The sequence below is a fragment of the Mus caroli genome, unplaced genomic scaffold (assembly GCF_978045245.1).
Source record: "Mus caroli unplaced genomic scaffold, Mus_caroli_1 scaffold_2, whole genome shotgun sequence".
Taxonomy (NCBI): domain Eukaryota; kingdom Metazoa; phylum Chordata; class Mammalia; order Rodentia; family Muridae; genus Mus; species Mus caroli.
The window spans coordinates 156,854,776-156,867,183 of NW_028227257.1; the positions used below are offsets into that span (position 1 = coordinate 156,854,776).

A 12,408-nucleotide genomic window follows, 5' to 3' on the forward strand; every position below is an offset into this window, starting at 1 on the left:
TTTTCTTGTTTTACCTAAAAGTAAATAATGGTTGTTTTGTGAATCTGAGACTTTGCTATAATCAAAAGTTATGCATGATATTAATCGTAAAATAAAAATCTGTAACACAGTAAATCTATTTACGTGCAAAATTCATAGAAAAATTTAAAACTGTTTTACCACAAATACAAAATAATTGATAAATTCAAAATTTGTTAACAAATTAATTTTATTCCACAGTGGAATTTCCAGGATATAGCAAAGATACAAGGACTTAGGCATAGCTTAGTGGTAGAGACTGTTTTGAATAAGCCAGATAGCAAGCTGTCATATAATAACTTCTTAAAACTTGTTGCATGGAAATGACAGGAATAAGAGATAAGTGAGATGTAAGACAGGATTCAAATCATTGGTGGAATTCCAAATGGAATCATTGGTGGTGACATTACAGGAAACAATTCCAGGGCAGGTTCTGAAACATATCACACCTGGCCAAGACTTTTTAATTCTGCAGTGAGTTTGCATCATTAAGCCCTAATTGCTGCCTTGCATGCATATGTGAGGTCTGAAGGAGGAGAAGTTATCATGCTTATGTTTGTAGTCAGGATCTCACAGTCTATTGCAATCCATGTGATGTTAGCTAAAGTAACTCTGCCTCAGTCACTGTTTTATTGCTGTTAAGAGACACCTTGACCACAGCAACTCTTACAAGAGGAAGCATTTAACTGGGGGCTTGCTTAGAGTTTTCGAAGTTAAATCCACTAACAATCTTTATGGCAGGGAGGATGGTGGTGCACAGGCAAACATGATGCTGGAGAAATGGCTGAGCATTATAAGTACTGATCCATAGGCAGAGAGAAAGACTGAGCCTGGGATGGACTTTTAAAACCTCAAAACCCACTCCTAGTAACACACTTCCTCTAAGACCACACCTACTCCAGCAAGGCCACATCTAATAAGCCTTGGACTCCTTTCAAACATTCCATTCTCTGACAACTAACCATCCAAATATGAGTCTACAGGGACATTCTTATTCAAACCACCACAGTCTCACAAAAGAAAAAACTTACGTAAAATTATCCCCATAAACATTCCTAAAATTACAGACTACACAAGAAAATATCTGAGTTGACCCTTCAATTTCCAATCAGTTTATATAGGAAAATAAAGAGAGTATAATTAGTTTGAAATTTTAATTGATGTGAATGACTCTTTGAAAGTTGTGTTCATTTTATATTCACTTTGGTTAACAGTCACCACAATGCAAGTAAATACTGTGTGTCAGATTATTAACTGAAGATGTTCTGAATCATTTCAATTACCAAGACATAAAAAATGTTCTTTCATGTTGCCTCATTCTTGAGATTTACCTATAAATTGTTGATCATCTGTTTCAATATACACAATGTATTACAATCAGCATACATAAAGTGAAGAAGGAAGAATCTTGCATTAATGATTGGGAAACCACATTTCTGCTCCATTGCCTGCTGTGAGAAGATGGAGGGTGAGTTGCATGTAAAAACACTGTAACTTGACTGGCTGTGGTAGCTGGCTGGATGGTGGACAAGATCAGAAAAGGATAAAAATGATTCATGGGCTTCATGCTGGAATGATATTCAAATGAATGGCCTTTTGGACATGGATGTCTGGCGAAGATATGGCATGGTGGTCTTCTAAGAGGCTTGCTATGTTTTCAAGTAGAAGATTCTTCAACAGTTTGATTCTGTGTCCTGGAGCTGGCCACATATGATCCATTCTGGATTTACTTCTCAGACTCTATGTAGAAGTTAGTATTAACAAATTTACCCCGCTGATGTGTGAGGATGATTGTCTGACTTTCTATGGAAGAGGTGGCTATAAACCAGCCAGGATAGAAGACTGACTGAAAGACAGAAGTGGAGCCCTCTATGCCATGGTAGAACAGAAAGGCCTTTTGTGCTTTTCCCTCTTTGTACAAATTCATGATGTCTACTTCCTATGGGAAAAAAAAGGCTTGTTAATGAGGAGTACCAGTGAGAGGGGCTACAGTAACTGAGCAGTGGGTGAACAACAGTTGAGTAACTGCTATTCAATAGGAGGGATAGGAGTTAGGGATACAGAATAAAAAGCTATCAAAATAGGCATCAACTAATTTCCAATAACCTGTCTTTCTCCCAAGATCCAAGCATTGTGTTCCCTAGAACAGAACGGGGTAAGTGTGTGTATGCATCCTGGTGTGCATTCATCAACAGGCTCATGCCAGCCAGCCTAGAATCCCAGCTTCTGAGTGAATTTATGCAGTATAATTTTCGCCATTAGTAAGGGTTTTGGTTTTTAATTATAAATCTTTTCTTTTAGCACACCAATATGAACATGTAGTATAAAAAAAAATCCAGATTAGCAATCCTTTGCTGAGCTGTGGTGTATTAGCATCTCTGAGGATGTCTGAGAGGAAGTTACCCAGGACTAAGGATGTAGAAGCCACCAATCATTTACTTTAAAAAACACCCATGGAAGGAGTTACAAAGTTTGGAGCTGAGACAAAAGGATGGACCATCTAGAGACTGCCATATCCAGGGATCCATCCCATAATCAGCCTCCAAACACTGACACCATTGCATACACTAGCAAGATTCTGCTGATAGGACCCTGATATGGCAGTCTCTAGTGAGACTTCGCCGGGACCTAGCAAACACAGAAATGGAAGCTCACAGTCAGCTATTGGATGGATCACAGGGCCCCCAATGGAGGAGCTAGAGAAAGTACCCAAGGAGCTAAAGGGATCTGCAACCCTATAGGTGGAAAAACATTATGAACTAACCAGTACCCCGGAGCTCTTGACTCTAGCTGCATATGTATCAAAAGATGGCCTAGTCGGCCATCGCTGGAAAGAGAGGCCCATTGGACTTGCAAACTTTATATGCCCCAGTACAGGGGAATGACAGGGCCAAAAAGTGTGAATGGGTGGGTAGGGGAGTAGGGGGGAGGGTATGGGGGACTTTTGGGATAGCATTGGAAATGTAATTGAGGAAAATACGTAATAAAAAAATTAAAAAGAAAGAAAGAAAGAAAGAAAGAAAGAAAGAAAGAAAGAAAGAAAGAAAAAGAAAGAAAGAAAGAAAGAAAAACATTTCCATGGTTTTGATGCTCTGATTTCACAGGATCTTTGCCCTGGGGCTTAAAAAAAAAGCTATATCTGTTATCTAATCAGCAGCATTGTTACTTATTTGGGGACTAGGCAGGAAGAAGTTCCTGCCTCACTGTGAGTGATACAAGCTTTCATGGCTATACTGTCATACTATACCATAATACCACAACTGGTAAATCACCTAAGACAGAAGGGTCCCTGACTTACTTCAATCAGTGACTGCACCCACTTACCTTAAGCTGCAAAGTTGGTTTGCCCTCCATCTCAGCACAGGAGAAACAGAGATTTCTGTTCTTGATTCCCAGGAAAACTAGATTACCTTTCTTTTCATCTTGGAATTCCGTGTCTCTACATGCTATCAAGCTAAGAATGACTAGAAACACAAAGAAAATTGGGAAGATATCAGACCTCAAGCACAGACAAATCCAGACTTTCACCTCTCACCCTGTTATCCCTCCAAATCAGGGCTGGTGAGAATCTTTCTCCATCCAGTTTCCCACGTTAGCCATGTAACTGTGGTTCTTCATTGCTTTCCTGAGAATTTTTTCTTCTTGATACCAGAACCTCAGTTGTCACATGGGTTCATATTGTTTCCCAAAAACAAAATAAAATTGCTTATTATCTTTGCACCTAAAAATAATACTACAGTCATTTGCTTATGGGGCCCTTGAGATATACATGGAACTATGCTGTAGGGTTTCTAAAATGGTTCCTTAAGACTAGACTCACCTAAAAATACTTTGTTTGTCATATTTAGTGTCATTATGTTACCTACATCAAATACTTAAATGATAGCTTAGGTAAATTTGAGGTTTTGAGGCAGAAAGGTAGATCCTTGGCCTCTGGTGGCATCATGAAACCAACATGGAACACAGCCCGTGCTGGCCCACTGGTTATATATATGGAAGAAATATACCAGTGTGTTATTTAAGTTCTCATTGTGTGAGTTTTCTCCCATTCTTGGTTGAATTAAACTAGTTAATAATTTAGAATGAGATTTCCAAGAGTTTGGGTGTTCTGTATCTATTTCTTAATAGAGGAGAGGAAAAGAAATCCATTCAACCCCTACTTAATAACCACTCATGTAAGACAAAGCACTATGTGGCCACTGGAGATTTGGCTTAGGGCAAGTCAGCAATTCCTATAGAAGATATTGAGACAATGGAAAGAGATGTAAAAAGAAAAAAGTTACCAAAAATTATGTTGGGGGTGGGGTGGGTGGGGAGGAGTGACCAAGCCTGAAAAAAGAGGAGTAAGGCCAGATTTAGAATACTTCTCTGTAGAAGTGGATTTCAAGTTCAGATAGTAAGGCTAAGAAAGAGAACACTCATATGAAAAGATTGAAACAGGATAGTGGAGAGGTTGGAGAGAGATCACAACATGGAAAGGAAGTCCCTTGCAAACAAAAGAGCTTCTATGAACAAGGATCTGAAAGTAGAACTGTACACTTAGGCCTCCTCATCTCTTCCTGTGTTCTCTCCCAGGAACAGGCACACAGACATGACCATATTCAATCTTATGTACTAAGAGGGTTTTTCATGGTTCTGCTATGTATGGAATAGGTGGAACTACCCAAATGAAATGGGAAGGAGGGCAGTGAGGGAGTGATGATGGTGGCCCAGGTTGTGGGAGGTTGTGTGTCACAAGTGAGGCATATGGTCCGCTTGTCTGTCAAGAATCACTAGTCTGTACCAGTAGGTTGAATCATCCCTGAATCATCAAGGGTGCCTCCTGTTCTTGTGATGTGAGTGAACAAAGTAAGTGGAAGTGACATTAATGGATCTTCTCAGCAACTTTTAGAAGATAGATCTACGGTTTATATTGAGGGCACTCCAAACTAATGATGTTGGAAAGGACAGGAGTAAAACATTCAGAGGACTCTGTTGGGAACATAAGTGGCAGAGTGATGAGCATAGAAGTCACACACTGGACCAGAGACAACTTGCCATCCCTCCAGATAGAACTTACACTATCTGGATTGTATTGCTGCAGGTAGAACTTTGAGCAGTCCAATCATTCAGATATCTCCAAGAGAATATGAATCAAAGAAGTCCAAAAGAAAAGACAGTAACACACACAAGAATAATTGTTCTTACAGAGAGGGAAGGTGAAGGCTGTTCAAGATTATCCCTCATTTTCTAAGTTTTCTAAAAACAGAGGTGTTGTGCATTGAACATAGAATAATCCCTCAAAATCTTGAATACTGAAGGTTTGAAGCCCACCTAGTGGCACTATTGAGATGTGATCAGATCATGAGAGTTCTAACCTCATCAATGCACTAATCCATTAGTGAGTTCATAGATGATTGCGGTAATAGACACAGGACATAATTGGTCACTGTTGATGTTTCTTTAAAGCAAGAAGATTGGAACTGTCCACCATGAGATGAGTAGCTCTTTCCTACCATACCATGTGCCTGTCTTCACAGGGACCTAAACAAGTAATGGGGCCAGCAGAAAGCTCTGGAAAGTTTCAAATGATGGACCCAAATCAACCATTATGAGGTATTAAAATTATTCAGGTGGTGGTGAGGAAAATCTGTCCTACTACAAAAATCTGACTAAAACAAGTGGTGGTAGGGATAGAATGTGGGAATCAGGTAATTTTAGTATTAAGACTGGGGTAAGATCTAAGAGGTCAGTATGGGGTAGACAAGGTAAAGTGGGGAATTAAATGAAATATGGAAGTTTTAAAGAAATGAGACATGGCTGTGATAGATTGCCTTTTGGTGGGAAAAAGGGATGTTTCACAATCATTAGATGAAGAGATGCCAGAGAAAAGAGTGTATAAGCTTGACAGTGGAAGGATGAGAGAGTCTGAATCTATAAACATGAGTAGATGCTAACTGGAAGTTAGAGGAACACCATTCTAAATAGAAACAGTGATTGTGGGAACACAAACCTTTCCTCTTTGAAGAAGCTTTTATGAGGGGAATTCCTGGCTCCCTGCACTGTCATTTCTATGGATAGGCTTTCATATACATAGAAGGGGAACCACCATTTTCTTCTTGCCTTTCCTCTGAACATAAGATTGGTGACCAGAGAAGGAGCAGCACAAGGTTTGTGCAGGCTCATGTCCAATCCCAGTGGAACTGACAGCTATTCACCTGCACCATCACATGCCACCTACCAGGCTTGACATTGTTGCTAGCAGGAACAGCTGTTAAAGAATTTCCAGTCAGGACCCACACCATCTGTTGCGAGTCATGAACCCTGTAGTTTCTGGGAGATTGTGCAGCTGCCGGAAAATAAAAAAACATAAACAAAAACAAAAACAAAACCAAGACACATTAGCCTAAAGGTTTAGGGTCCATTCTAATAATAATACATTCTGAATTTCTGTGATAGATTTTGCTTTGAGAAGACATGGCTATAAAAACAAAGGAAAAGAAAACAGGACAGCCTGATTTATGGACCAAGGCACAGAAAATAACTAAATGCATTTCTAGTTGCAAGACATGTTTAACACTTGCCAGTTCTTTTCCTTATTTATAAAGTCTCTACATGGCAATAATAACCAAAACTATTAACCAAGCATATATATGTTGTTTAATTTTTTTTCTTTACAATCTTAGTCAAAATGAACAAACAATTCTAAATACAACTAATAAGGCAAGAGCTAAGTGACTTCACATTTCAATATGTGAATACGCCTCTGAGTATTTTAGCCAAAGCAAAGAGATTGTGGCTAAGAAAGTGAACCAGGCCCCTTCAACCTTATTGTCCTCGGTGAGATTAGAAGGAGATGGTCCAAATTGACTTGTGATTTCCACTTACATCCATGCATGGTGTCATGATTCGGCTCCCACATTTGATTCCTCTTTGGAGGAAGAACATGTACACGAGATTGTCGAGGGAAAGCCATCATTGCCTGTCTGAGGAGGAAAAAGAAAAAAAAATTTCTCTTAGATATTCCTAGAATCTTATGAAATTCTTTAGTGAGAGTTTCTCTAAATCCTTACCCCATATTCACATTAAAATGTTTTAATGACTAGTTTGTTGTATTTATGTGCATGAGTATTTTGCTTGCCTGTATGGACATGCAACATGTGTGTGCCTGGTGCCTGTGAAGGTCAAAAGAGGTAGTGTGATGCTCTGGAACTAGAGATTCAGACAGTTGTAAGTTGTCCAGTGTGGGTGCTAGGGTTAGAACCCTGACCTTCCACAGAAGCAGCAAGTGCACTTAAACACTGAGCTGTCTTTCTAGCATACGAATTACTATTTCAAGTGTACTTAGAATATATTTCAAGTACAGCAATCCCTAAGTGGAAGCTCCCATCTATCCTTTTATTGAGTGCTCTCCAGGTTATGATGACTTTGAATTGCCAGCCCCCATCACATCTGAATGGTGAGGAGGTTCAATTATCACAGGCACTTCTGCATTGAATCACCAGACTAAGGTGAAAGCAGATGTACTTGTCCATCTCTGTTCTAGCTGTCCCCACAGCTAGTGAATGACAATTTTTCCTGCTTTTAAACTGAGAATTCCTGTGCATCTAGCAGCAAACCTGCCCCTCTGACTTCTGTATTCCTTTACTCTTTCTCCTGAAAGATACCACAAGGATTCTGCATGTGGCATCCATAACCCCATCAGAAGTTTGTCTCTCTAGAGGTATTTGAGTATAAGATTCTGGTTAATCAATATGAACTAACCAGTATCCCCAGAGCTAATATCTCTAGCTGCATATGTAGCAGAAGATGGCCTAGTCAGCCATCATTGGGAAAAGAGGCCCCTAAGTCTTGCAAACTTTATATGCCCCAATACAGGGGAATGCCAGGGCCAAGAAAAAGAAGTGGGTGGGTATAAGATCGGGGGGTGGGGGAAGGGTATAGGGAAGTTTCAGAATAGCATTAGAAATGTATATAAAGAAAATATCTAATAAAAAATAAATAAAAAAAAGAAACTGAGCACCCAATCATATTTACTAAACCTAAAAAAGAAAAGATTCTGGTTAATAGCACCAAGTATAAAAAATTATACTGTCTCTTACAATGGCAACCAATTGTTCACCTCCCCGTATCCAGGACCATCAGTGCCTCACTTGAGAGTTATCTTTAGGCAGGGAATAAGAAAATTACAAGCAGCACTCTAATCATAAGCAACTCTTAATTTCTCCATTCTCTGGTACCTGTATCTTAGATGAAGGTCACAGGAGCACCCAGGGCTGGACAGAAAGCAGAGAACGTTTTCCCTCAAAGGCTCTGAACAGCAGAATTTACCTTGGTCCAAAGAAGTCTTGTCTCTGGGATCAAAGTTATGACTGCAGCTCTGTATTCAGGCAATGAGGATAGTCTGGGACTCCACACCTTTTAATTATTAGCAAGGCAGTATCACTATCTTCTGGCTCTGGGTGTGCTATCTCAGCAAGAAACCTGGGCTGGCAAGAGGGACCTGGGAGGCTGAAGAGGGGAGGTAGGGAGGCAATATAGGTGTGGGTTGTCTAGGCTCTTGGGCAATGTAAGCAGCAATCACAGCAACAACAATAGTGAGGAAACACACAGGCTAGAAGTTGAGTCATGGTGGAGAACGTGGCTTCTGGACTGCCTTGAGTTAGAGGTGTGGCTGTCTTGACACAGCGAACAGCTTAACCAAAGCCCTGTTACAGTAATGTGTGACAGAGCCCAGTTCTGATCTCAGACATTTTACATATTTAATATGCCCCAACTCCTGACAGCTTCTTGTGTTTCTGATAAAGCTGTAAGAGCTCCAATTTCCTGGGTAATCTTTTAATCCTCACACTAGTCCTTTACAGCCATCGATCTTTCTCACATCAGAAAACAAGCCCCAAGTGATGACAACAAGGTCAGGCAGCCAGGGATACTGTGTAGCCAAGTGTGAGGGCAAGTGTGTCCACTCTTGTTTGCTGTGTGATGTGCTCACCTTGGGTCTTGATCTTCTGCATACTGTAGTAACAGAAACACAGAGGAGGCCTTGGAATGCACTCTATGTGGATGAACCAGACAAAGGTGCTATGAAAGACCTTCAGGTTTGTGAGTTCCTAACTCTGCATGCAGGTCAAGTCAGACACAGCCTAGACATTGATACTAGAAGGAAGTCTTCCCCCTTCAGTAATGTGGATCAGTGCTAAACTCTGAAAGAAAGCCATTTGTTCTGTTCCAAACTTTGCTCTCAGGGAACTCTCAAATGTGGGTTATAGTCATATTCTCTGACACCTACCATCATGTCTTCTCCTTAGAATCTTGTCATATTCCCTAACTATTATCCATGTCTGGCCCTAGCTCTACCTGTTAGCCAAAAACCTTGTCTGGCACTGAGGACCTCTGAGGATTTGAAGGGAAGGCAGAGAAGCTATCCAGGTGTGACTGTTCTGGGCTCTTGGAAAAACTAAAACAACACAAACACCAGGAAACTGTTTCTCCTTGAACTTAAATGTCCACCAACCTATGATCAGGATGAGAAAGAACTATGGTCATATAACTTCCCTGCTCAAAACCCTCAAAAGTTGTCACTTCATGGTAGGACATGCAGAGCTTTCACTGTGGTCATCGCACCCCACAGGACCCACCCTGCTTTCTGTCCTTGCTGCTTCTAATCCTACCCTAAGATTTCCCCTAACTTTGTTTCACACCTGACTGCTGCTAATTATCCCAGATTATTCCTGTTGGGGCAACTGAATGTTTGCATTTAATATTAGTGAGATATATAACAATAAAATATATGTTGTTGGAAGCTATTAAGACAACACTATTGTCCTGATCTCTGAATTGGGCCTCTCCCCCTGAGAAGAAAAGGCGGTCAAAAGTGGGCCACCGATGCAGCGCTCTCAGAACAACCATGGATTGTTCCAGCCCGACGTCAGTGCCAGATGTCCTGACCTCAACATGTACCCTGATACCGCCAATTTCCTGCTTCCCCATATAGTTGCCAAAAGGAAAATTCTGCTGCCCCATCCCTCCTGCTGAGAAGTACTTCCTCTTTTGCTTGTGCATATAAACCTTAAGCCTTGCTAATACAGTGGGACCTTGATGCTACTCAGACTGCTTCCATGTGTCGTTCATTGCACAAGGTTCTCATCTCTCTCTACCCCCCATTTGTTTCTTAGGAGAAGGTCCCCTGGAGACCCTCAAATAACTGGACCTGCTGGATGGGTAAATATTTTACACAGTTTTATAATAATTAAATTATATTATTTTATGTATTAATTAATATTTATTAATTAAAGTATTATAATTACATAATATTAAAATATTAACTATGTAAAATGTGTATAGTTCCATTATATGATATTCTACATATCTATTATATATTATGAATTATATGCCTTGAATATCATATATACTGTATATAAATAAATATTATATGTGGTATATAGTGACATATCATATATAATATGTTATGTACATATGTAATTGTATGTATAGAGTATATTGTATTATATATAATATAATATATATATGGTTTTATAAAATAATTTATATAATTATATGTTATATATTGGAATTGTTTCATAATATAATAAATATATTATATATTTATCATATATAATGGATATGTTCTATATATTTGTTCTAAATAATTCATGTTTAATGTAATATGCATCATTCATTTATTATATCTTATACTAATTATGTTTAAAATATAGTAGAATACCTTATATATTATGTATGTAACATATAATATAATCCATAATATAAACACAATATAATGTATTAAAATTATATATTATGCATGATATTTGATTATTTGTATAAATTGTATACAATAATTTTAGTATACATTATATTTACTTTAAATATATATTTCAGATATTTTATGTGGTATATACATACATTTACATTATGTATATTACATGTATAATAACATGGAGTTATATGTGTAAATATATATAAAAATCATATACAATAACATTTAATTGTAATATATGACTATATATTACATAAATGTATATGTAGTGTGATATAATATAATATACTCATTTATCGGTATATGTTATATATGGATACAAAATTATATAACATGTATATTATATTTTGTAAATTATATCATATTATATGTAGCATATCATAGATATTATATTACATCATTATTTAACATATGTTATATAGCATAATGTTATTAGACAAAAATATTGTATAGTGTTATAATTAATTTATCTCTTATTTATATTAGTTATGAGAATTAATTATTGAGCCATTATTGATTGTTGATCATTACTGTTTATTAATTAATATATGATGTGCAATTATACTTATTGATTATATATGATAAATTATTATTTACAGCAAGTATTATTATTTTCTTAATATCTCTTAATAAGATTTGCTTCTGCTTTGTTTATTCATGGGACTACCTATGTCTTGAAGAGATGAACTTTGGAGTCACTGTCCCAGGTCAATCTTGGTGATTGTCTGGCATCCTAGGCCCTCAGGTTAAGTACAGCTGAGCCAAGAACTCTCCTATTGTGTTGTAGAAGAAGAAGAAGGAATAAAAAGAAGAAGAAGAAGAGGAGGAGGAGGAGGAGGAAGAAGAAGAAGAAGGAGAAGGAGAAGGAGAAGGAGAAGGAGAAGGAGAAGGAGAAGGAGAAGGAGAAGGAGAAGGAGAAGGAGAAGAAGAAGAAGAAGAAGAAGAAGAAGAAGAAGAAGAAGAAGAAGAAGAAGAAGAAGAGAGAGAAGGAAGAGGAGGAGGAGGAGGAGGAAAGAAAATCCTATACAAATTTTAGTGATGCTCTCAAATTTTTTCATGTAAATAAGATATTTTGGCTAAAGAATAAAGTAGTTAATAGAGTAGTCAAATAGAAACTGAGTTATTCTTTGATAAAGCAACTGGTGATTTTAAATTTTTTCTTGTTTTACCTAAAAGTAAATAATGGTTGTTTTGTGAATCTGAGACTTTGCTTTAATCAAGAGTTATTCATGCTTCCGGTCCGACCAGCACCGGAATAGCTAGGGCGCAGAGTCAGCTGACACCTGCCAGCTACCAACTACACCCGCCATGGGATCTTAAGACTTCTGGTGAGTGGAACACAGCATCTGCTCCAATCCAATCGCGAGGGACCTGAGACTACATTAGTTAGGGAAGCAGAAAACCTGCCTGAGTAGGGGCACAAGCCCCTACTGGTCCCACCAGCACCTGGGTAGCTAGGGCGCAGAGTCAGCTGACACCCGCCAGCTACCCAGGACACCCGCCACGGAATCTTAAGACTTCTGGTGAGTGGAACACAGGCTCTGCTCCAATCTCTAAACAGAGACAACTATAACAACTAACTCCAGAGATTACCAGATGGCGAAAGGTAAACGTAATAATCTTACTACCAGAAACCAAGACCACTCACACCGGAA

The 12,408-nt window shown here is 38.5% G+C and overlaps 1 protein-coding gene across 1 annotated transcript; it reads right to left on the reverse strand.

The window, feature by feature from the left end:
• Positions 1 to 1,744: 1,744 nt before the first annotated feature.
• Positions 1,745 to 6,976, reverse strand: LOC110306860 (interleukin-36 beta). Its single transcript, XM_021178993.2, has 4 exons — positions 6,886 to 6,976; positions 6,239 to 6,346; positions 3,343 to 3,482; positions 1,745 to 1,957 (listed from the first exon to the last, which is right to left on the reverse strand). The coding sequence occupies exons 1-4, from the start codon at positions 6,974 to 6,976 to the stop codon at positions 1,745 to 1,747; spliced, it is 552 nt and encodes a 183-aa protein (XP_021034652.1).
• Between the last annotated feature and the right edge of the window lie 5,432 nt (positions 6,977 to 12,408).

Coding starts and splice junctions, on each gene's coding strand:
- LOC110306860 (XM_021178993.2), bottom strand. CDS start 6,976: ATGATGGCTTTCCCTCGACAATCTCGTGTACATGTTCTTCCTCCAAAG. Junction 3,483..6,238: donor TAGCAACAATGTCAAGCCTG/GTAGGTGGCATG, acceptor TTGTGTTTCTAG/TCATTCTTAGCTTGATAGCA. Junction 1,958..3,342: donor AACCAACTTTGCAGCTTAAG/GTAAGTGGGTGC, acceptor TTTTTCCCATAG/GAAGTAGACATCATGAATTT.